The sequence below is a fragment of the Aulonocara sp. 'chitande type north' Nkhata Bay genome, linkage group LG18, assembly GCF_057382095.1.
Source record: "Aulonocara sp. 'chitande type north' Nkhata Bay isolate Kocher_YH1m ecotype deep benthic linkage group LG18, A_spYH_male_GT1.1, whole genome shotgun sequence".
Taxonomy (NCBI): domain Eukaryota; kingdom Metazoa; phylum Chordata; class Actinopteri; order Cichliformes; family Cichlidae; genus Aulonocara; species Aulonocara sp. 'chitande type north' Nkhata Bay.
The window spans coordinates 4,508,847-4,533,508 of NC_141361.1; the positions used below are offsets into that span (position 1 = coordinate 4,508,847).

Sequence of the window (24,662 nt, forward strand, 5' to 3'; positions counted from 1 at the left end):
CAGCCCTGTGTGCCATATTTAATGTCAAAGTAAAGTTGTTGAACGAAGATCAACTTGACCAACTGAAAAACTGATCACTGTCACAAGATGGCAGTAATTTAAAGTTTGCAAATAGGCAAGACGCTTTATGACAGAATGCTGTTTGAGATGCAAGAAGAGAGATTGTGGCCACTCAGATTTTAGATCATATGTGTTCATAGATTTCACTGGGCACGTACTGCCTGATTTGCTTGCCCTGACAGAAAGTCACTATCAAGTTTTTTCTCTCCTGTTGGCTCTTTTTCGTCACTAATAGGGGATGTTCTTTATTGTAATCTCAGGCACTGTGTGTGTGTGTGTGTGTGTGTGTGTGTGTGTGTGTGCGCGCGCACAGAAACCCTCCCCTCCTGCAGTTCAAACCCTTTCAAGACTCAAACAAATAGAAGAAAACGGGAAACTGGGAGAAAAATTGTTTCAGTGACCAAGAGTAATACTATCATCAAAATATGGAAAGAAAATCTAAGCTTTACTAGCATATTTATTAACGCTTTCACGCGTAGTGGTCACTACAGTGGACAGCTATTCAAAGGCTCTTTTCTTGGATTTGTGTCAGTGTTAATGGTATACTTAAACTTAAAAATGAAGTTCAAAAATCTTTTTTTCATGCCTAAAGATGAGTGAAAATCCAGATTGAGGTTGTCATAATTCATGCATGAAAGGTTAATCATAATCATGGTAAAATGTTCATTGATCATGATTTTGATTTGAAGACATACTCCCAAGCCATACTCTGAAAGATCAATGAAGCCTACATTTGCACAACTCATCAAGCACAAATTATCAATTACAACACAACGGGGGAAAAAAACAATATATTAAACAAACCCAAGTGTAAAAGAAAACATAACTTGCAGCTCATGTTAACTCAGACAAGTTCCAGGTGTTACAGTTTATTCATAAAGAAAGAAGGTTAAAGTTCACTGACCAGAAAAAAACAACTCTTTGTGTGGATTAATGGGAAAACCCCAAAGTGGATATTTTCCTGTTTGGTTAACCTAAAGCCACTTTAAACCTTGTTGATTAACGGAAAAACATGGGACTAAGGCCAACATTTTGACAAAAAGAAACAAAGTTTACAAAATCAAGGACCAGAATAAAGACACACACTCAAGTCGCATGGAGTCGCATTACTCGTGTTATTGGTTGATTGTGATCAGGATGATTCCTGGATGAATCTCTGATCAAGTAATTTTGTTTGCCCAGTTGAGCAACATGATTATGGAGGACCACAAGAGCCACACACACCCCCAAAAAATTTTATGCTGCAATTTTGAATTGTTAGTGCAATAAAATGCATTTGCAAATTCAGTTACAAATGTATTTTTTAAATTATTTTATTTATTTAAACATTGCAAAAGTAACTTATTATTTAATAATTACATTTTAAATAAAGACTATTTATAAATCAATATTTCAAAATGATTTATTAATCCATTGATAAATACGTCAAATCGAAAATGGATTTCACAAAAAAAGAATTAAACTCTCAAAAAAACCCTAATTTGACAAATGCCATTCGGCAGCTGTTTCTACACTCTGCCCAACACGGATATGTGAAGAATGTGAAAGGACTCTGCTGTGAAATGGAGAGCCAAATCTCTGAGTCTTTGCCTGCGGACAGCCTGACCACCTGTTAACGGTAACATTTTAACATGGCTAATGTTGGCACCACTGCATGTAGTGCCACAATTTTTTAAGTTAAAGAGTTTTTCCTTCCCACTTACACCAAGTTGTTGTTTATAGAAGGACATGTGACTGTTGGCGTTTTCTCTCTATTACTGTAGGGACTTCACTTTACAACTCAGAAAAAAGCCATGAGTTTAAAACACATCTTTATTTAAACCTTATAAAACTCAAAACCCTTCAGCATCTTCTGAAGTTTAATTTTCATGAAAATGAACATCAAGTTCATAATGATATATTTGTGTCTTCTGTGTGACACTTCCCTGCTTTTAATATTGTGCAGTGAAACCTCTGAACAACAGAGAAATTAAATATTTGCCATAATAAGCAACAAGTGACAAAAAAAAAAACTTATATAAGCTTCTTTCTCTATAACAAAGCTGTTTAGTGGAACAAGTTTATCTACAACTTGTGCTTGTCACCTCTACAGCCTAAAACAATAAAAATATGAAGTCAGACAAATATAAAACCAGAGTTTCCCCTGCATCATATGAATAAGACAATTAATAGAATAAACAATTGTTACAGTTAGTTATTGTGTAAAATAAATATATGCCGTATTGAGCTGAATAATACCTGTGGGATAATCATATTTTATCCCACAGGTGTGATTTGCACTGTCATTGCTCGCTCTACTATTAACACACATGCTACACTGACACATTTCTTAAACAGGAAACATTTAACCAGTCGTCATGTGAATTGTCATGTGAGATTTCATGTTCGTAACATTACGGAATCTTTTCCCACAGGTACTACACAAATATGGCTTCTCGCCTGTGTGAATTCGCAGGTGGTTTTGCAACTGTGCCAACTGAATGAAACTTTTCCCGCAGGTGCCACACGAATATGGCTTCTCACCTGTGTGAATTCGCATGTGAGTTTTCAATGTTGATAATTCTCTAAATGATTTCCCACAGGTGCTACAAGAATACGGCCTCTCACCTGTGTGTACTGTCATATGTCTTTTTAAACCGGACAGGCCACAAAATCCTTTCCCACAGGTGCTACAAGAAAATGGCCTCTCACCTGTGTGAGTTCTCATATGCCTTTTCAGGTTTTGCAGCTGAATGAAACCTTTCCCACAGGTGCTACAAGCATGTCGCTTCTCACCTGAGTGAATTTTCATGTGATTTTTGAATCCTGTTAAATTACTAAATCTTCTTCCACATGTAGTACAACAATATGGCCTCTCACCTGTGTGTATTCTCATGTGAATTTTCAAGTATACCATTGTAGCGTAGCTTTTCCCACAGGTGCTACAAGAATGAGGCTTCTCACCTGTGTGAATTTTCATGTGAGTTTCTAGTCCTGATTTATAAGTGAATTTTTTCGCACATGTGTTACAAGAATATGGTTTTTCACCCGTGTGGATTCTCATGTGTTTTTTGCACTCTGATGAGCTAATGAAGCTTTTCCCACATGTGCTACATAAATATGGTTTCTCACCTGTATGGATTCTCATGTGAATTTTTAAATTTGGTGTCTGGGTGAATCCTTTCCCACAGATGCTGCAAGCAAATGGTTTCTCGCCTGTGTGACTCCTTACGTGACATTCCAGTGATGAATTCTTTCTGAAACTGCTCCCACAGATCCTACAAGAATAAGGCTTCTCACCTGTGTGAATTCTCATGTGAACTTTCAAGTTTATCATATGCTTGAATCTTTTACCACACATGCTACAAGAATGGGGCTTTTCATCCGAGTGAACTTTTATATGACTTTCCAAATCTGATTTCTTGTAGAATTTTTTTCCACAGGTGCCACACAAATGTGGCTTTTCACCTGTGTGAATTCTAAGGTGGCTTCTGAAGGGTGATGAGAAACTAAATGTTTTCCCACAGGTGCTACAACAATATGGCTTCTCACCTGTGTGGACTCTCATGTGACTTTTCAAGTTTATCATCTGACTAAATCCTCTCCCACAGGTGCTGCAAGAATGTGGCCTCTCACCTTTATGAACTCTTAGATGTCTTGTCAAAGAGGATTTATAGTAAAAGGTTTTTCCACAAATGTCACATTTTACAGAGTTTTCACATGTTTCAGATTTACGCGACAGTCGCTTATTTCTGTTTATCTGAGGTCTTTTCTTCAGCTCTGCATTTCTAGTTGATTCCACATGCTTGCTTTCTTCCTGCTTCAGTACAAGATGCTCTCCCTTTTGACTGGTGCAGAGTTCCTTCTGTTCCTCTTTCATCTGTGAAGGGTCATCATTGTTTATACTTGAGTTCATCTCTTGATTAAAGTCCTGCTTGTCTGTGAGAACCTCCTCTTTACAGTCATGCTGTTGTGGGAAATCTGAAAGGAGAAACATAACAGGAAAACACACAATTGAGAAAATATAATCCTAACTATTAGCAGGTCTTTACTTTGTGAGCATGTCACTCACATTTACCAATGAAATTTATTCTTCAGTTGTGGCAGATCATTTTGGACACTGGTGCAAGTGACTGCATAGTTCTTGGATTCTAATTTGCAAAAATTATCTCAATATTTCGATGTTTGTGATTATCAAACTGTAGAAATATATCTCTCATTAGCTGGCTGGTTTTACAAACCTGTGCTGCGTAAGTTTATTTCTGGTTTCCACATGTTATCCAGGAGTCTGAGCTGTTCTTCCCCGGTCCAGACGATGATGTCTTCAGCTTCCTGCTTCACTACAAGCTGCTCTCCCTCTCGACTGATGCAGAGTTCCTTCTTTTCCTCTTTAATTGGAGGAGGATCTGGGTCCTTTTGGTCCAGGCTGTTGTTCCTCTCCTGGTCATCCAGACCCTCCTCTTTCTCACAATTCATTTTGTTGTGGGAGGTCTTGAGGAACAGTGGGACATAAGAAAAATGTTACCAATATGATGACAGGAAAATACAGTTGTGAGCAAAGGCTGCCATACCTGGATGTGACACGTTCACTCTATCTGCTGTTTAACACGTTAGTGACTTAGAAAACACATTCATGTTAACTGCCGCCGTTTGTCACAGATTAACATGGGCACCAGTCTGCTCAACAAGATGTAATATTGTGGCTTGACTTACTGCGCCAGTCTGCACACCAAGATACTAAACCCTAGTTTATTGTGAATGTTAGTGCTGTATAATGAGCAGTCCATTTACATGATTTAATGCTGGAAACAGTCTATTTTGTCCTAACAGAATGTTTTTATTTCAGGATATAACCTGAGGCGCTAACTGACAGGTGATCTTTGTCAGTGCATGAACATGTGCATTGGTGAGTTCAGAGCACTGCAATGATCAGTGTATTAAATGAAGCTGCAGGGCAGATGTGGTGGATCTTATGGAAATAATCTATTGTAACAGACCAACCTACAGATTTTTATCAGAATAATGTCGCTCCTGCCTTTGGTTCTGGTTTGGTCTGCGTCAGTCAGTGCTGGATGTCTCAAAAACAGCTCTTTACAATCAGCACACGTGGACTTTATTTTCTTTGCAGCTTTGCAGGAGCTGAGTCTTCTAATGTCTGTTACTGTCCTGTATACGCTCAGCGTCTGAAAGAAGACTCCATCATAGCTCTGTCTGAATGTATACAGTTATTATGCTCACAAGCTTGTGCTTGCTGCTCACTGTGTGGGAGAGCCTGCAGGTTCAGACAGAGGGAGGCTATTTTGGCCCCTTATTATTAGTTTATACAGGCCAAACATAATGTTGCAAAAAAAAAAACTCGTTTAAAAATTCACTTTCGGAACACCTGCCCCCGCAGGCGGCCGCGGGCTGAGGGACAAAGAGCCGATGGTAGCACAGTGCTGATAACAGAAGCTTCCTGTCACCGACTCTTTGATTTTAATGTATAAAAACCAGCTTATAGTAAAGTCACTCTCCCCTGTATCTTATCGGATGCTATATGCTAAAACCCTTCATTTAAAAACAAGAGGAGGACTTGTGTTATTTCTATAAAAACCTAGCTCACACCGGCTCATTGATTTCAGTCCGTTAGCATTCAAACTGAGCTCGTGCGCGCTATGTTAGCTCATTGACACCGTCACAGTTTTACACACCTGTTATGTGTCACTCTATCTCAGCTGTCTTCATATCCTGCAGTCTGCTCTGATGGTTGATCTCCCCCTCATACCGCACGATCGATTTTTAACCACCGGTAGTCTCCAATGTTGACAAACTCTCTGAAATACGGAAATGACGCCTGAGCACTGACAGTTGCGTCACTTCCGCCCTTCGCCGTTGGATTTTGGGCAGATTAGAGGCATCAAAAGCCCACACACACACCCCTCCCCCATGACTAGACATCAGCTTTCTTTGATGTTAAAATTCAAATGGTTTTGTGGTAATAAAATGTCTATAAAATAAGGGAAACAATCTACGTACACCTGCTTACATTTCTTACTGTGTTTAGTTCTGGGGGATAAATTTAAATGGCAAAAGAAGAATCATACGGAAATTAACTCAAAGCTGGCAGTCTGGAAATGATGGTTTACCCATAATTGTAATAATGAGATCAAAACTCTTAAAGTCCCTTTCGAGCACAGAGTTAACTGAACGTAATTGAATGATGTCATGTGATGGATTTTATAGCCAAAAGTACCATCAGGCTCTAAGTGAGGACACACAAAAAAATAATGTTTACTTAAAGTGTCTGACAGTTATAGAAAGCTACTGCATTCATAAAGTGTTTATCCAGTTTTATGGTAATTGTACGGAGTATTTTAATTCATACTACTTTATACTTCAACTTCACAACATTTCAGAGGAAAATAATCGTTTTATTCCAGTGATATCTGACAGTTTTAGCTTTGAGTCTTTACACATCATGCTTCATACAAGTATCCCAAATGTCGTAGTGAAATTTAAAGATACAAGTCACAAAATAAAAGCAGGTTACAAAATAGTAACGATTTGTCTTTCCCATGAATCATCTTAAAACCATTCAGATCTCATCTTCTGACCTTTTCGAGGGTCCTGATTCCATAGTTTGGGAAGCGCTGAACTGTAGTAGTTATATATTAGTAGTATTTAACTGACAGGGCATATGCAGAATGAGTTATTTTACTGTAAGTGCTACTCTTGTAGTAGAGAATTTTGAAACTGTGGCACTGGTTTCAGACTAAAGTACAGTTGTAATTTTACCTCAAACAAAATGTCAGTATACTTCAATAGTGAATGACTAAACAGGGAAGCGGTTTCAGACTTAAACTGCAGTTTAGCTTTTAAGGTCAAAGGTGAGATCTGATGAGGTCTCAGCACTCGAGGTCGACCATCCTCTCAGGCCGGGCTGACTGGCATGTGCTCGGTGGGGTGAAAACGTTGGGGTCGCTGATTCCCAGCTCCAGGCTGAAGAAGCGGGTGGAGGTGGTGACACTGCTGTTCCTCGTGTAGGTCTCCTGCACTGGGTAGCAGTCCTTCATGGTGTAAACGCCCACCCAGGTCTCATCTGGTGGAGAGACGAGGACAAGTTACTGAAATAGCAGATTTCAGATGAGGTGCCAGCTCTGCCTCGGTGCCTTTTCAGAAGCAGCACACAAAAACCAAAAGTGTTCTCACAGTGGGTAGTGGGAGTTGTGGCTGTATTGGCAAATCATTGGAGAATGTCTTGTAGTAACCCCTCTCAAACCAATAAAAACAATCTTCCCAAATTTTGGATCAACTACTCTTACCTCATCTCCACCACCATGGCTCCAGTGCCTAATCTAAAACTGTACCAAGAAAAGTGCAGTCAGATTTTGGATGTAGGAAGAATCTGACTGGGAACGGCTTTCTTTTCAGCATGACAGTGATGAAACACACTGCCAATAAAAGCATATTTGGATAGAAAAAAAAACCACTTTCAGTCATGGACTGGCCTCCACAGAGCCTGAACCTTAATATTATTAAAGCAATGTGACAGAGAATGGAACAAAAAGCAGCCAACATCCACAGAAAAGCTTTGAATGTCCTTCAAGACGTCTGGAGAACTTTTGCTGAAGATTATTTAATAAATTACAAGAAAGTTGCCTAAGAGAGTTCAGAGAGTTCAGGCTGTGTTGAAGAATAAAGGTGGTCACACCACATATTGACTGTCAAGCCATCCTTTCAACTCCTTATACACCTATATACTGTTTATTACATTTTCCTAGATAAATATAAAGGAACAGTACTGCACAGTACTGTATATTAGTGTGGGGTAGTTCACGAAAGGATGCATGTAAAATGTAGAATTACTCTTTTTCGTGGAAAAGAAGTCATTTAGAAGCTACAGCCACTCTCATAATTCAATAAAACCACAGTGAAAGGGCTTATTGTTATTATAAAGCAGCTGCAGGACGTGCTGAATTTACGCTAACACTGACCTAACTCTTCAGCACTCACTATGGCCTGTTTGAAAGCATAAAAATCTCAGACTTACGTTTGCGTGCCGGCTTCCTATCTGACCACTCCTGAACCTCAATGCTGTCCCCAGGGCCGCCGATGAAGTATTGATCCTCAAAGGTGGAGTTATCAGGGACGTCGAAGGCATCCCAGGCTTCAGTCAGAGCGATCTTTGAGCATTCCTTCGTCTTCTGGTCAATCTGGAACATCACCATGCTCTGATACAAGTAGATGTACTCAAAAAACCTGAAACAAAGAGGTTAAAGAAGTTTTTGGATGGGACTGTGCAGAGGACAAAAGACACAGAGAGTGGTGTATAAACACAAACAGTGGGAAAAAAAAGATCAAATAGATATTGCTTGACTCATAGTTTTGAACTGTGAAAAAAAGTCTCACCACCAAGCATCAACCTACGGAGCTAAAAGCCAATCTCAAGATATCAGAAATTGTAGTTCCCCTAATGTCCACTAGAGTCCGGCTCCACAGCTGAGTCATTCTGCACAGACTCCCAGGTTCAAATGACCGATTTTACAGTAGAACTAATCATGTTTACAGCCTGCTACAAACCCATTTTTGGTGTCTATGGATAGTTTTCCCCTTGATGAGAACTCTACAGAAGCTGATTTAACTGGAATGTGTTTTAATCATTTCTATGTTTGGCCTCAGCTCCAGTAAATCCAGTGAAAGAACCGGAGCGCTCCACTGTGTTTGTCCTGTTGGTGCCTTTTGGAGCATTTTTAATAAATTATCTAACAAATCGTATATCCTGGTGTTTAAGAAGTTTGTGCTTCAGTTTTGGTAAAGTCTAATATTTTATTAGTCTGTTACTTGCTGGATCTGTGTGATAACACTGCATGCTCTCATCCAAACATGGTCACATCCAGTTGAAGCAAACCACCTGAGCAGTGGCCAAAACATAAAACATTCAACATTCAAATCGCAGAATCCAAAACCAGTGGGCAACATCGTGGCTCCTACTTCCATTTCTTATGCACAGAAACTATAGGGCATCTATTTCGGCAGCAAGAAAACTGTCCAAGAGTTTGATAGTGTCTCTGTCTTCTAAAGTCTGAAGATGGTTACTTTTGGCAGGATAGTCCTCTGTGCCCAAACCAAACACTCCAAAGTCGCTCTGTGGCCTCGTTTACCAGCCAGGGAACATTTCACAACTCCAGACTTTAGTCCAGGCTGAGAAGTGTTCAAACAGACTGTTTATGACCCTTTTTAGAACACAAAAATGCAAAAAACTAAACAAAACATTGTTTTATAGATTAATAGTACAGTTATAAGTCAGTCTCTGATGTGTTTTTTAATCTGATCTTTAGCACTGATGTGTAACGCATGGGAAAATAATTTATCCATTAATCGAATATGACCTTTATAATCATTATTACTACTACTATTATTACTTTTTGTAGTGTTTGCAGTATAAATAACTATGGGTGTAAATTATGGGTTGGTTTTGTGAATAAAAATACATATAAACTATAAAACAAAGCCGATCTTACAGAAAAGAAGAGCTTAAAGCTGGGACCAAATCCATTATAAATCAGCTTTATTAATGATTATTAATGATAAATGGAGTGATGCTTATATAGATGATTTGGAGATTATTAAGCGCAGATTTACAGCTGCAGCTTGTTTTGTTGTAACTCTTCACACTGACTGTGTGCAGTAATAAAACGCAGTCTGTAAACAACATGTTTACTTTGTGTTTATTTACTGGTCTTACCTCTGACACGGGGTGTGCTTCTTGTGCTGCTGCAGGACTCGGATCCTCTGGTTCAGGGCGTCGTACGAGACGGCGGCTCGGCTGTTCCTGCCGGTGCTGTGGTCGTACACAACCCACCTCCCCTCCCACTGCAGCGGGGCGACGCAGGGCCCGACCGCCGGGGACGCATCCATCCGCGGGAGGACGAAGACAGAGGCCCCAGCAGCGGCCACAAACACGAGCAGAAGTCGGTGCATTGTGCCCGAGTCCCGTTCACTACTAACAGCCCGGCAGATCCCTAGAATAAAGAGGAGATGGTTTTCCGGTTTTATCTTTCAAAATTAAAGCACAGGTAGTTAACATTTTCCTCCAGATATTACAAAACAAGCACATAATGAGGAAAATATAGACACTTGTTTCCGCCACTGAAACAAAAAAATAAAATAAAATAAAATTCAGATTTAAATAGAAATTTCGACTTATTATCTGAAAATTTTAGTGACTGAAACTTCTGAATAAGTTGATTTCAAGATTCTTAAGTCGAAAATTTAAGTTAAAAAGTCACAATTTTGAGAGACTGGCCTTAAATTTAAAATAAATGAATAAAAATCTGTTGGAAAATACTACCTACAACAAACTTTACAGTTACAAACACCTAAATTGTTCAACGTTAACTGTAATATAGATGATATTCTATCTCAAAAGTTTGACTTACTCAGAAGTAACTAACTAGACATTTCGAGATATTGAAATGTTGGCATAATTGTATGGATGGTGAAATATATTCTGCAAAAACAACAAACAACTTATTAAATAAATATTAAATTAATACAAATATAAAATGGGAAAACTTTCTAGAATTAGATAATCCTATCATTCGCTCATTTAGATCTATCTAAAACGGTTTGTTTGTTGGGCTGCAGTCATTGGTTGGTCGATCAGTCGGGTTCATTCTTTTTGCGTCACGTTGTGTGCGGCGTGGCCTGATGACGTCTCACAACGCTGGACAACATGGCGAAGAAACAACGTGGGAAAGCCAGCTCGTCGTCAAAGACGGCGGGCATCGAAAAGCCCGCAGAGAGTTTCACCTTGTCGCTGGAGTCTAGCGACGATGAAGCTCCAGAGGAGGTGACCTTTGAAGACTCCAAAGCTGCGGCTCTGCGGAGCATGAAACAGGCGCTGGATACCGCTAGAAGGTAGCTAACCGCTAGCTAACCTGTGCTGGGACGGTTGGGCCAAACTCCATTCAAAAAACTTTGCATTCAGATGTCTCTATTCCAGTGAACACTACAGATACATTACGTAATTTTTACGTAGGCGTATATCAAATCGGCAGCACGAAATTTAACAAAATTCATGTTCACAACGTGTGTATTTTTTAGCTGTTGTGTACTCTCAGACGCACAGCTCTGTGTCATCAAATTGGTCTGGATCTTTGAATTGTTTGACGAAGTTTAGTTGGGCTAATGTCTAAAAGAGAAACTTTTCAAGCGTCAAAAAATAAACCCGATATGGACTGCACACTCAGAGGCCTTTTTATTAGCCACATTTGTAACAGTTCTGTCATAAACTTCACGTCTAGTCAGATTTAAGGGTGACCTCAGCAGGGCCACAAACGGATCAGTAAATTATCCTGAGGCGTTTGCCGGTTTTTGCAGTATTTTCATACATGAGGGACCAGAATATTAGCAGTCCCCCTGAGAATGGCTTACGCTTGATCGCCACCAGCAAAAATTCCCCATAAGTGTTATTACATTATCAGCAGAAGCTGTACAGTTGTGTGTTTGTGTCATTGTTATCCATAAACCTGATGAAATGCTCCTCTGTTTGCAGGGAAAAGCAGCTGCTAAAAGAGAAGAGGAGGAAGAGACAGGAGCTCTTCCAAGAACAGAAGGTCAGTGTGTGTCATTTTAAATGGTTTCAAATACTTTCAGAGGCCTGGACCCTGTCTAACCCTGAGTTTTAAGTTTTACAAATGCATTTACCTTCTTACCAGGGTGCATAACCATGGTAACTTCTCATGAAGTCATAACCTGCTCCTGAGAAAACATATGGACAAGTTCAAAACTACTGCCTGCTGAACAATGGATCGCCTAGAAAATGGTGTCACCAATCCTCAGAGCTCACTGCATTGACACTAATATGAGCTAAAGTATTTTTTTAAAGTCTAAAGATGAAATTTACATCACCCTAACACAAGCGGACTAACAGATTCAGAAAGTGCAGAACCCGTTTAACTCCCATTACAGTCTGACTATTGATTTTAGTTTAAGTGAAGCCAGATCAGGAGAGCCTGAGTATGCTGAAGTTGCTTCATAGTTCAGGATCCAGGCTCAACCCAATCACACATCAGTGCTTTCTTTTATTTTACTTCTATCTGAAAAGAGTTCAGAGGGTGTTCATTTCAGAAGGAGACACCGCTGTGCTGTTTGAGGTGTATTAAAGCAACATTAAGGAAATGATGGGGAGGAGAGTTTTATTTATTTTTCTTCATTATTGTTTTTAATCCCTCTGCCTGTGAGTCTTCTTCACTGCAGGGTGGTTAACTTTGCTTAGCTTTACAGTAAAGAGGCAGGAAGTAGCACGCCTGGTTTGATTGATTCTGGAGGAGGATGTCAGTGTTTTGTTCTAGTCCCATTCTTGACATTTTTCACTTTAGCTCAAAATGCAAAGTGACAAAAAACAGTTCTCTCTTTTTGCCTTTCAGTGTGACCTAATGCCGTAGAAAAACTAAAAGATGTGTGAACCTGCAGTTTCACAGACTGTTTTCTCCACAGAAAAGAAAACTCTTATCGGCTGACGTGTTGGAGGAAATCGACTCAGCTTCCTCAAAGTAAGTTTACCTGTCTAATTCTTGGATTTAACACATCGTCTCCATCAACTCACTCAGTGCTCACAACATTTGTTTGTTTTTCTTTTCTCCAGGAAGCAGAAACAGTCTGAAGATGAAGGTAAAGAAGCTTTCTTAATACATCTTTAACCATTTAGCTGATGCTGTGGAAGGACTGGGCACTGATTTGTAGAGCAGCAGATTGAACTTCAGATCTGTGACTTCAGCTAAATCAACCTGTCCTCACCCAGGTGAACAGGAGGAAAAGCCAGAAAAAGAGGGGGGAGATGGAAAGAAGAAGAAGAAAAAGAAAAGGAGTGGGAAATTGGCAAATGCCCGGAAGTATGTCAATGTTTTTAAACCATTTTATTTCAGAGTTTAAGAGAGACACTTTACTTGGGTGGACTTTCCAGATTCTTTATTATTTAGTGTGGTCAGCAAATACCTTGTTGTTGTTACACATTACCAGGCACCAATAGAAACAAGAGAAAATGATGTATTTGAAGACAGGAAGTGTCTCAAACTAATATTTTTCAGTCTAATTTAATGAAGACTTTGCTCCAGCCTGTCCTCATGAGTTTCTCCTCCAGCGATGGTTCATGATGGTGGAGCTGGAGTTCATTAGCAGGAGAGACCCACTGATTGTTTTGGGAACATCTCTGCAGATAAAATATTGGTAGACAAACTTTGATTCACTGATGAAAGCCAGTTTGCAGCTCCTCACCCACCACGATTAGACAAAATCTGTTGTTACCAAGCACTTCACTGACTGCTGGACCCACTGATCAGAATCCACTCAGTGACATTTCAGAGAGGAAGTGAAGATGCTGAAAACCTCTCAATAAAATAATGATACAGAAATGTGATACTTTCATTGTTCTCACCTCATTGGGCACTTTAAATTTAGGATATTAGTTGGACTCTGTGTGCAGAGACTTGTTTTAATTCTCAGCCTTTTGGATCCAATGAAAGTGCATGCTGGTGCTACTGAAGAAGTCTCAAACTGATCCTGATATATGTGAGACGATCATTATTCACTAAAGTGAAGCTGATCAAACATGCATTCTTCTTTCCGTCCTTTTATTGTACTCGTGTTGTTTGTCAGTCTGAAGGGGAAGTACACAGTGACGACGGTGAAGGAGCGAACGCTGGCGTCCTTCCAACAGCAGGTGGCCGAGGAGTTCATCCGGTCCAGACTGTACGGACCAGGAACCTGCAGGACCACAAGTAAGCTGGTGGCGCCGCCATACTTAATTTTTTGTCAGGTTTTCTACTCCATGATACAGGGAGATGCATTTCTGCAGAGATTTTATCACCTTGTTTGTTGTTCTTTGGTCTTAATACTGAGTGAACACAGCTTCTGTGTTGCTGATGTAAAATGAAGCAAACACCTGCAAGCTACACTCTGTGGCAGTAGTCTGTAAAGACGAGGATCTGTCTCAATTTGAGCTTTGCTACAATGACGTCCCGTCTCACTGAGAGGCGCTCGCTCTCCCGGGCGTCCTGCTGCAGAGACCGCGACGACATTCACAGCTTTCAGTCTTCAGACTTTCAGACCGGCGTTCTGCTCAGTGTTTTTAATCTTAATGTCCTTCTGCTTTCAGATAATGAGATGCTGTCCCTCCAGAACAAGAAGGGGTGGAATAAAAGTGCGGCAGTGCAGTTTGTCAAGAAAGACTGGGGTACGTTCAGAACAAGCCTGAGATTGATGACCAGAGGAAGTTTACTTCAGCTTTTACAGTCCAGTTGGTGCAATGTGTCGTCCAAAGATAAGAAGCTTAAAAAGGAAAAAAAAGAAGACTTTATTTTTTCTTAACTGATTACTTTCTGCACAGTTTGTTATAAAAGAGATGGTGGGGCCTGAATACAAATCCCAGAAAAGTCTGAAGCTCTAAAGATGGTGGAAATATGAGCCAGTGATGTTGATGCTGGACATGTACAGGTGAGGTTTACGGTGGCCTCAGCTGTGTGGTGGAGGCGGGCAGGTTTACTTATCGTAGTAAAGGTGGATGGTTTTTTTGCTTTCTACTATGAAACTGCGTGTAGATAGAAGTATAATTTCTAGAGAATAAATGACCAGGGAATTAGGTGTTGCAGAGATGGCCGCAAAGTGGTAATACTTTAATTTAGATCTGTGGTCACCCCAATTACAGCCAAGTACACAGTGATTTCAGCTTTATCTGTAAAATGGGGTCAAAGGCATGAAAAGTTTGAGGTCACAGTTACAGATGGGTTCATCGAGAAGTTACGGTAAAACCTGTTTGTTATAGAAGTCTTTGTGTGAGACGAGTAAAGATATGGTCGAGTCTCTGCAGGCTTTGCACACCTGGATTGTGCACACCTGCACATTGTTTAACTGTCATTGGTTTGATCTCTTTAAATCTTTTACAGAATTTTGCGGTTATTGCCACACAGGTCAGATTTATGCCATGATATTTATTAATGTTGTTGTCACCACTCACCAGGTTTTCTGCCCCTGAGGCTTTTCAGGAGAGATTTTACCGCCATGTTTTTTGTTCTTTGGTCTTAATACTTTGTGTTATTGATTTAAAATAAACACCTGCAAGCTACACTCTGTGGCAGTAGTCTGTAAAGACGATGATCTGTCTCAATTTGAGCTTTGCTACAATGATGTCCCGTCTCACTGAGAGGCGCTCGCTCTCCCGGGCGTCCTGTTGCAGAGACCGCGACGACACTCGCAATTTTCAGTCTTCAGACTGGCATATTTACTCTCGATGTCCTTTCTAAAGGGTGTTTGAGTTGGAAAGCTGTGGGGACATAAGTCACATTTTTAAAAAAAACTTATTGGTCTGATCTTTCAGCCTCTAAGGAGAAAGCCAAAGCAGAGAAGCTGAAGAAGAGGTGGCTCCACAAACAGCAGCTTCCCTCCTGTTGATGGGACGTAAGCAAGCAGCCTGTGAGCACACTTCTCCCCACGGCTGTTTATAAGGACTCAAAACAGTCAGCATCACTGAGGAGGGGGTAGCAGCACTGTTGAAGCTTCAGGATGGGACAGTATACAGACTCTGAACTTGTCACAGAGACTCAAAAGACTGAGATCCTACCAAACTAAAGTCCTTCAACAGGTTCTTCATCACGGCTTTACCAAGAAGCAAAGGTTTTATTACTGCGTCTCCAAGTTTGTAAGGCTTTAATGTGAAGTTCTTGTGTTTCGTGTTTTTCTGCAGTCGCTTGTGTTAAAGGTGTTTTCATACCTGAAAGGCCAAAAATCAGATGTTTGCTCTTTTTTTTCTGTAAAAATTCTGTATGAATAAATGCTGATTGTTTTCTATTTCATATTTTTGAGATAAAAACCCTGATGCTTTCATCAGGTGTTGGTTTGCATTCAAAAACAAAAATGCAAAAGATGACGTGGTTGAGTATCAGCACAGCATCTTTGGTAATTAAACTTACTTCAGACATAAGAGAAAAATAGCACTCAAATAATCCTGAGTTGAAATATGAAATGACAATATTTAGAAGACAAAAATAAAAGTTGAACTATAGGGCCAATCTATGGACATTTTACTGTGAATATACATATTTATGGGTAGTTTATCATGAAATATGTACATACACAGCTTTTGTTATATTTTTTTACTATTTTCAGTCCAAAGCACTGAATCCTTCTCAGATACAAAGGCTTGAAAAGTTGGGATCTGTCATTAAAGCTCTCGTAGTATCACATCCTGTCAGAGCACTTTGCTCTCAGACTGCAGGCTGACTTGTGGTTTTTAAAGGTAGAATGAGATGAAGTATCTTGTTCCTGTAGAACCAGCTCCCAGTTTGGGAGAGCAAAGCCCTATTTTAAGATTAGCCTTCAAAGTGTCAGGCAACCCTGCACCTTCCATGCTGCTGGGGGACTTTTCATGATGCACTGAGCAGTCTCCACTCACCTGTATTCACTCCCCATGAGTTTATATGCCTTTATTTTCTCTCCCTCTTAAATATTTTTTTTTCCTCTCTATGCCTTCAATTTCTCCCTCACCTCCCCTACCAGTGGGCTGGTAGATAGCTGGCCCTCCCCAAGTCTGATCAAAGGTGGTTCTTCCTTCCCACAGTCGTCAGTTCTACTAATATGGTATAGGCTGGTCATTGGGTTTCAGTTATTGTAAAAGTGCAAGAAACCCCAGAGTTAAAGAAGAATCTTTGAACACGTCATTTTGAATTAAACTGAACTCGATTTAAACTTCTGCTTCAGGTGTCATGCAGCATCCACACACGTGCTATCATCATTTGTCATTTTTAATATAAATCTTTTCACCCTCACACAAATTGCACATTTTTTTTCTCCAAATGGACACACAGTCAGCAGTGGACAACTTACTGGTTGACATCTTCCTTATACACCGTGAACTGGCTAAAAGAAGGAGAAACAAAAAGAATAAAATAAGAGACATCTAACTTGATCTTACCACCACTTTACTATGGCATGCATAGGTTTCAGACCTTACTCAGAAAGAGACAACAGACACTTTGTCTAAGAAGTTTTCTAAACGATGCCGTGACTGCTTGCGATCCAAAGAAACAAACAAACAAAAAAAAGAAAACAAAGAAAAACAAACCAAAGTACAGAAAGCTTGGTTCCACCGTGAGGAAAAATACCAACTCTGGATTCCTGGGTGGATGTGAGGGCCATGGGCTAGAGGAAAAGATGGATGTTGTGTCAAGCGAAAGCCTCGGCCTTCCTGTTTCTCTGCGAGTGGCGAGCATGAACACAGGCCTAAAAAACACAGCTGCGATACATTTTGGTTTAACGTGGAAGCCACAGTGCAGGTGACAATTCTGGATTTTTTTCTTCTTAAAGTCTTTTTTCTTTTTACATCTTTACAGACTAAGAGGCCAAAAACAAACAAAAAAAAAAACCCTATTCTGTTAATAAAACAAACCCGCAAGGTCACGAAAGCTCTCCTCTGAGGGGTGATGGGTAAAAATGAACACCTGTATGCATTTTCAGGAAGTTCAGAAATAAAAACTGGATAGATTTACTCCCTGGTAGCATTTTGCTGAGTACAAAAAAAAAAAACGCTCTGGGGGCAATTTGGTGGTAATCATTAGGAAAAATAAAAGAATTTAGATTTCTGCTATCCAAGTTAAAAGTATTTACTGTTTCTATGGTTTAAGCTGAACTAACAGCCTCTCCATTAATACAAAGAGAGGGGTGAGGTTTTGGCACCCACTGATGACGGTACTGGTTTGATTAAAGACAGTTGGAGCCAAGTTAACACAGGATGAGGACTGGAGATGGTCATGAATAAGGTCATCTTCAGGTAAAGATACAGATTAATGCATATATATAAATATATATAAGTTCTGAGGCTCTGCCATAAAAAACAAAAACCATCACCGATTTAAATGTAGCTGATCCAAGGTCATTATGTTGTGCACCTGTGGATCATTTGCAGGGTTACCTGAAACACAGATCAGTTGGAAGTCCTGTTCTGACATTTCTGATACATGTAAGAAGTTGCAGGGCATCAAATCTGACTAATTTACTCTACGACCAGCTGCTGAATGATGGCACACATGCCACACAATTTCACTTCAATTATACAAATGTTCTGCCTCAGGCATTACAGTCTCACTCCGAGGGATCAATTTACATTGTTCATCCATTCAGTGTGATCACGAACACGCTGGTGACGTGCACGGCTTTGTGCGTGGACCCTGTGGACTCCTGCACTGAAAACTGCCGTTTGTTCTCACGAGCTGTAACCTGAGAGACTTGGCTCTCATTATCAGTGGTCTTCAGCATAAAAGTGGGGTCAGAATGATGGAACCGGACGTTTGGGATCTGGGATCAACAATGCAGAGCACAACAGAGTGATGTAACAGAAGCGGCAACACTGAACGCAGTCGAAAGGTGCACGGGAAGAAGTCCCTGAAGTAGAGGTCAGCCACATTTAAATCGAAGGATTTTCTTCTTCTTCTTCTTTTTTTTTTTTTTTTTTTTTTTTTAAGGGCGGGGTCTTGACTTTATGACGTACTCAAGGAAAAAAAAAACAAAAACACAGTTTTTTGTTCTGTTTTTTTGTCTTGTTCTTTTAGGAGACAGGAAATTTAAGTTTGACTTTAAATGGCTTAAATGGCTGAGCTACCTCAGAGGCCGATTTCACACCAGCTCAGTTTTTCTCATCTGATTTAAATGACCAAAAGTCGAGTCAGCATTCAATAGAGGCACAGGGGCCAATCAGCTGCTTCTAAACCAAGAATGATGAACAAGAGGGTATTTTGGCTCCTGAGTTTGTTGGGGGTTAAAGATTAGCATAGAGAGATACAAAAATAAATATTAACAATGTTTGGGACAAATCTTTTGTGTGGCTGAGGGTTTACCAAGGAGGGAGGGAGGGTAACAGATAAAATGCAGTCAGAGGTCAAAGCAGGGCTCCTACACAGCGCAGTCATCATAGAAAATCCAGCAGAAGTGTCTGAAGACGCTCTCAGCTCGGCTGTAGTGACTTCATGGACAACATGTAAAATCTGCAGCCAAGTTCTTAGAACTAAAAACCTGTTTTTTTCCAGAATTTTCCAGGCCTGGAATTTGTGTCAACTTTCACCTGTGTAGGAACCCTGGATTCAACCAAAGAGGAAAATATTACAAACTGGGAACAACCAGAACACTTCAGGGGTCACTGGTGTCAGTACAAAGCATTAAAGGACTGTTTGTTTTTTTTCTGTGATTTCTATAACTAAATATGTCGCTCTATTGATATAATTTTATTTTGTTAAATTCATATTTAAACGTTAACATGTACACACGCTCGTCACTGGTAATCGGTAGAATCGGGACCTTTATTATAATAAGTTGGAGGAACTTGCTCTCGCTGGCGCTCAACAAATATACTGTGAATGCAAGTAACAATAATTAATATATTGATAATTAGAATAATAATAAGAATAATCATCGTCATCTGCACCATGCCTTGTAAACCTGGAAAAACTAAACAAAACAAGAGCCAGGTAACCCCCCCCCCCCCCCACGTCTGCCCACTTCGCCGAAGAAAAACAAAAACTAAACAAAAGATTAAAAATAGGGAACGCTGAGTCGAGACTGTAGATTCTCTCTCGCTTCTCTGAAGTCCCGAGTCCACGTACGTCACACATATCTTCGCCGATGTCCTGAAGTCAGTGGAAGGTAGCAGGAGGGAGGCGGTGCAGAGAGGGTGAAGATTTACGGAGGGGGGGGTAGGCCATAAGGTTCGCATTGGCCGGAGTTTGAGCAAGCCTCGGTGAGGTGGACTTTTCAATCCCAGCATCAGCATCAGCTTGCCTCCGTGTTTATTTGTGTGTGTTTTCTGTGTGTGTTTGCCTGGTAAGCCCCAGGTTTACAGGGACCACGTTAATGGTGGGTCAACCATGGCGGCCACTCGTCTGTTTTCTTATTGTTGCCCCCCCGCCACCCCTCCCCTCCCCATTTATGTTTGACCAGAGATATTTTTTAGCAGTCTGTCCACCCCCGGTTTGATTCCTCCCCCAGGAATGCGGGGACTGTGGCGCGTCCACATGAGTTCAGCCCCCCCCCGATTATTTTTTAAAGTCAGCTACTGTCAGTTAGATGGAGGCAGACGCATGGGGAGCCAACCGAAGGTGGAGGTGTAATTTCATATTTATGATGGAAAAGGAGGTGGTGTCACTCTAAGGATCTGCCCAGAAATGTCTTCTGACCCTCAGCGGCGTTCAGCAAAAGCAGAACCAGAAGCGAGTGAGATGGTTGACGTTCTATGACGGCGTGCAGAGGAATGCCTCCTCGGCTAATAGGACTACACTGACTGAGGAGTTGGAAAGAAGGATTTCTGGACAGGCCCTTGGAGAGTGTGTGTGTGTGTGTGTGTGTGTGTGTGTGTCTGCGTGCGCACGGGGCTAGTGTAGGTAATCGTCCACAGAGGCAAAGGCGCAGGAGCCGCTGCCAGTTCGTGCCATCATGGCGAGGCATTGGGCGGCCTGACCCACGGCCTGGGCCAGGGGAGGCTGCTTGGGCAGGTTGTGAGTCTCTGGAAAGAAAAAGGAAAAAAAGAAAATTGTGACTGCAGGTAATATCAGGAATTGGTAGGTGCAGTGCTTGTTGGACAGTCATACAGCATCTGGAAGTCATTTTAATTGAACGGCTTTATTTTCAGATTATTGAACTGAAAAACTTCAGAATCTGCAGGAAAATTGTGTTTAACAATGTCTGTAAAGAATTTCTGAGCTTAAAAACATCACATTACATGATAATCAGAATCAACATATCAACATGCAAAGGACAATTTGATATATGGTTTAAAAAAAAAAATCACTGGTGTTTTGGAAGCAAGTCACATTTTCCAGCTCACTCAGAATGAGAATACCTGCTCAGTTCTGCCTTCGGCTGGATAGCAGGTGCACTGACACCTTTATCTTTAAGGTTAGTTCACCTGGATTTAAACACATGTCCTGGTAATATGCAGTCCCTAAGATATGCTGCCTGTCTGTCTTAAGATTTCTGCAGCAAACCACATGCAAAAGTTTTTTAGCATTTATCACAATCTGAGGTTTTTTTGCTTCTTTTTGAGATTTGGGTTACCCACAGTCCCCATCAATCTCTTTTATCCTCCTACATCCAAAATGCTAACTGAAAACTGTAGACTGGATCATGCACTGCTCATGGCTGACCCACCTAATATTGCACTGTTGAGAGTGGAGCAGACCGGCTCTCTCTGAATGGCGTCCAGCTGGTATCCAACTGGGCTGTTCCACGGGTCCGAGTAGGCCAGCAGGCTGAATGCGTCCTGCAGCAGAAGACGGGAGAGCAGAAAGTGATCACACCACAGCCCATCACTTCATTTCACCTGCTTTGTTACAACATGCTGTAGCTGAACATTCTTTGTGTTAGCATTTCAGCTCAAACAGAATTTTCCCACAGTTTGACCTGTTCCTTTAAGACAACTGAACTGACTGTACATTTTAAAACAAATATATTACATCATGACTGACTGCAGAGGTCACAAAATCTGTTTTTGAGCTATACTTTCTTCCCTTAAAAAAATGAAATAAAATAATGTTAATACTGAACATTTGAGGTCATTAGTATAGACATCCTTTTGGAGAGATTGAAAATGAGCCCCGTTATCTCGGATTTTAAATGACAAAACCTCAATCCCATCTATGACATTTGCTTTTTAATCCTTCCACTGAGGCAGTTTTCTGGCAACTATTGTTGCTGTCACAATTTGTTTAACTGGAACGAGATGTCACTGAAAAACAGACTGAATGCTCATATGCTAGGATCATCAATGTAGGTACCTGCCAAAGTCGAACACCTTCACCATCAATTTGCTCTAAATGAGACCAGAATTTTAGAACATGAGCACCCCTTTACACTGCCTTTGATTTGAACCTGGCTCATTTTGGCATTTTACTGGGAGCTAGTACAAACAGATAACATCTGAAGCTTTTATAAATATACAGTACAAAGGCAGGCATATTTTTATGTGAAGAAAATGGCTTAAATGATTGAAGTCAACTGTAAATGCCTGAAATACAAACACAAAAGGTGAACAGACCCCACAAAAACAAACAATATAAACCAAGTAAATAACAGAGATTCCTGTGTTACCTTGAGCATCTTTTTGTTAGCAGAGTTCTTGCCGCACTCACGGCGGAGGTGTTCACTCATGCTCTGGAGCTCCCTGCCAAAATGGATCATTCTCTCGATGGCTGCCTGGCTTCCGCCGCACAGCTGCCTCTTAGACTGTGCCGACTCCACTTCTGTAGAGTCAATTCAAAATGAAAAGAAAAGTGTTTTTAAGGCTGCGTGACACGCACAATGTGTGCATGACATCTTGAAGAAGAAAAAGGCTGCTAGAAAGAAGCTGCTAGATAACGCAACATCCAAAGTCTCAGATCAAGTTTCTTATGTCTCCACACGCTCTGCTCACCCATGTCTGCGTCACAGTCGTCAGGCTCCGTGGTGTGTTTGGAGGTGCCGTTGAGAAAACCATTGGAAGACGATTCTGTCACTCCGTTGGTGAAGTGATCGACCTCCATATCCACATCATTACTGAGAGAAGACACAAGAAACTGTCAGCAGCTTCTACAGGTGGATACTGTTTGGATTTGTAGAAGCTACTTTTGGCTGGAATCCAACCAGCAACCTTTTGCTTGCCAAGTGAATGCATTAACACACCACTGGAGGCACTAATATTATACTGCTCTGATTTAAAATCACTGCCAGCACAGCTTCTATTTAAAATTGATTATTTATCGATATTTTTATGGCTTCCTGAGTGATTTCTGTCTACGCAAGTTTTCAGCATTAATGCAACCATTACAGGACGGACACGATTTCCATCTTTAGTTCTAACAAGGCTCATAAACATCAGAACAACACAATTAATACTAACAGCTCTACATTAAACATCTATAGGATTCACCATAGCTCATTTTTACTTTTTTAAAGTAACTCCTATCCCTAGGGACCAACATCCTCATCACATAAAACGTCTCAGACCTAGACCTATCTAAGTTGTTGGGTTTATTCCCAAGTTCAAAAACTGTGGAAGTGAATTTCGTGCCGCCATTAGTCTACACTGCCCTGTCCTCTGCATTAGATTAGTTCGACAAGGAGGTAACAAACAACTCCTGTCTGTTGAGTGGAGCGTAGAATATTAAAAATAACCAATAACCATAACCAAAAATGACAAATAGTAACCAGCATCAATAAAAATAACTGTCTGAAGTGTAAAGGCACATGTTTCTGATAGATTGTTGAATCTGGTAAATTATCCAATCACATCACAGAAAGTTCAAGGGAAGAAATTTCTCCTCAATGAAAGCTGGAAACCAAATTACTAAGACAATTACTTACCAAATTACTTATTCATTATATTCATTTTAATGTCTAGTTTGAACCATCTATGAACATTATGTGGGCAGATAATGTTTAACAACAATGGTTAAATAAATACTGAATAAATATTTTAGTACATCTAAATATTTTGAAGCCCTTGTAAAATTTGATTTTTATAGTTCTTGTCTTAAAGATTTTGTGAGCAAGCAGGCGGAGGAGTGAATGTGAAAACTGTAGTTTGTTTAGTTTCACATGCAGTTTAGTTTCATATTACTAGGCGTCAGGCTAGCCTTAGTAAAAGGTTGTGGTTTGGATGCCATGACACGTGGCTCACAGGACCAACAGACGCTTTACGTATACCTCTGAGACGCCGGCAGCTTTGACCTAACAGCAGTACTTGAACCCCTGAGAACGAGGACAGACTCACTAATGACAATAACATTTGGAAATTAACAAATACATAATTATATTGCATACTGATGTAATGTGTCCCACTACATGGTTTAATAATGAATTCATAATTGTTCAACTGTGAATAAGAAAATGGATAAATGATTGTTATAAAGTGATGCTGGCTTATTTTGATTAAAAGTCTAAATTTACTGTTAACTAGTTTAGATGAAAATAATTTGGGGGGGATGGAGGAAAAGTTAAGGTCACATGATGAAATTTACATCTTTTAAAGTCAAATTGTAAAGATATGCTAGTTAAAAAAACTCAAAACCAAATAAACGCCTCCAGCTTTTACTGCTGTGTGAGTGCTTTGTTTCCATACCTGGTTATCGGCTGTTGGCTGCGACTCCCATTGAGGCTGATGTCGGATGCTGGGAGAGTGGAGCCAGAGCCCGGGGGGCAGGGCTTATGACTGTGAGGGGAGGAGCTGTGGCTCTTATTAGACGTCACACCATTACAGCAGTTGCTGTCAAACCCTGCAAATAAGTTTGACATATTTGAAATGATTTCAAATGTTCTTAAAGTGACAGACAAAACTCCAATTACTAAACACAATAGAAGTAACGCATCCATTCTGATGTGCTCGCTCGCAGCTGATTTCCAACCACTACCCATAGTTTGGTTTTTACATGCATAACAAATGACAGTAATTCACTTTTATGAAAATACATTACATATACAAAACTACAATAACTGTATTTAAAACATACAGAAGAATGACAAAACAAAGCAACAAATAAGATGTTTTGTTGAATAATAACGAAACAAACAATGACTGAAAAATCCTAATGCTCTGATCTGAAAATTTAGATCTACTCTGTGTGTGTGTG

At 40.3% G+C, this 24,662-nt stretch overlaps 4 protein-coding genes across 4 annotated transcripts in view; 1 reads left to right on the plus strand and 3 right to left on the minus strand.

Moving 5' to 3' along the window:
• Nucleotides 1-1,854: 1,854 nt before the first annotated feature.
• On the minus strand, nucleotides 1,855-5,867 carry LOC147307705 (uncharacterized). The gene is made up of 3 exons (XM_086272963.1): nucleotides 5,730-5,867; nucleotides 4,281-4,530; nucleotides 1,855-4,020 (listed from the first exon to the last, which is right to left on the minus strand). Exons 2-3 carry the CDS (start codon nucleotides 4,513-4,515, stop codon nucleotides 2,405-2,407), a joined length of 1,851 nt encoding a protein of 616 aa, XP_086129089.1. The 5' UTR covers nucleotides 4,516-4,530; nucleotides 5,730-5,867; the 3' UTR covers nucleotides 1,855-2,404.
• Nucleotides 5,868-6,428: 561 nt separating this feature from the next.
• On the minus strand, nucleotides 6,429-10,040 carry epdr1 (ependymin related 1). Its single transcript, XM_086273139.1, has 3 exons — nucleotides 9,764-10,040; nucleotides 8,069-8,277; nucleotides 6,429-7,117 (listed from the first exon to the last, which is right to left on the minus strand). The coding sequence occupies exons 1-3, from the start codon at nucleotides 9,997-9,999 to the stop codon at nucleotides 6,924-6,926; spliced, it is 639 nt and encodes a 212-aa protein (XP_086129265.1). The 5' UTR covers nucleotides 10,000-10,040; the 3' UTR covers nucleotides 6,429-6,923.
• A 666-nt stretch (nucleotides 10,041-10,706) lies between these two features.
• On the plus strand, nucleotides 10,707-15,864 carry nol7 (nucleolar protein 7). Its single transcript, XM_086273138.1, has 8 exons — nucleotides 10,707-10,938; nucleotides 11,576-11,636; nucleotides 12,520-12,575; nucleotides 12,668-12,693; nucleotides 12,824-12,914; nucleotides 13,678-13,799; nucleotides 14,177-14,254; nucleotides 15,395-15,864. The coding sequence occupies exons 1-8, from the start codon at nucleotides 10,754-10,756 to the stop codon at nucleotides 15,466-15,468; spliced, it is 693 nt and encodes a 230-aa protein (XP_086129264.1). The 5' UTR covers nucleotides 10,707-10,753; the 3' UTR covers nucleotides 15,469-15,864.
• Nucleotides 15,865-16,799: 935 nt separating this feature from the next.
• ranbp9 (RAN binding protein 9) overlaps nucleotides 16,800-24,662 on the minus strand; it is a 30,328-nt gene continuing 22,465 nt past the window's right edge. The window contains exons 10-14 of the mRNA XM_086272970.1: nucleotides 24,155-24,308; nucleotides 22,469-22,590; nucleotides 22,147-22,298; nucleotides 21,208-21,319; nucleotides 16,800-20,563 (exon numbers count right to left, since the gene is read on the minus strand). Coding sequence (XP_086129096.1) covers nucleotides 20,433-20,563; nucleotides 21,208-21,319; nucleotides 22,147-22,298; nucleotides 22,469-22,590; nucleotides 24,155-24,308 — 671 coding nt within the window. The 3' untranslated portion in view covers nucleotides 16,800-20,432. The remainder of the gene's footprint in view (nucleotides 20,564-21,207; nucleotides 21,320-22,146; nucleotides 22,299-22,468; nucleotides 22,591-24,154; nucleotides 24,309-24,662) is intronic.

What these genes read in the sequence shown, in the direction of transcription:
- LOC147307705 (XM_086272963.1), bottom strand. Translation starts at nt 4,515, where the DNA reads ATGAATTGTGAGAAAGAGGAGGGTCTGGATGACCAGGAGAGGAACAAC. An exon ending in AATAAACTTACGCAGCACAG is followed by an intron (nt 4,021 to 4,280) that starts GTTTGTAAAACC and finishes TTCTCCTTTCAG; the next exon opens with ATTTCCCACAACAGCATGAC.
- epdr1 (XM_086273139.1), bottom strand. Translation starts at nt 9,999, where the DNA reads ATGCACCGACTTCTGCTCGTGTTTGTGGCCGCTGCTGGGGCCTCTGTC. An exon ending in AAGCACACCCCGTGTCAGAG is followed by an intron (nt 8,278 to 9,763) that starts GTAAGACCAGTA and finishes TCTTTGTTTCAG; the next exon opens with GTTTTTTGAGTACATCTACT. An exon ending in TAGGAAGCCGGCACGCAAAC is followed by an intron (nt 7,118 to 8,068) that starts GTAAGTCTGAGA and finishes TCTCTCCACCAG; the next exon opens with ATGAGACCTGGGTGGGCGTT.
- nol7 (XM_086273138.1), top strand. Translation starts at nt 10,754, where the DNA reads ATGGCGAAGAAACAACGTGGGAAAGCCAGCTCGTCGTCAAAGACGGCG. An exon ending in ATCGACTCAGCTTCCTCAAA is followed by an intron (nt 12,576 to 12,667) that starts GTAAGTTTACCT and finishes TCTTTTCTCCAG; the next exon opens with GAAGCAGAAACAGTCTGAAG. An exon ending in AAATTGGCAAATGCCCGGAA is followed by an intron (nt 12,915 to 13,677) that starts GTATGTCAATGT and finishes GTTGTTTGTCAG; the next exon opens with TCTGAAGGGGAAGTACACAG.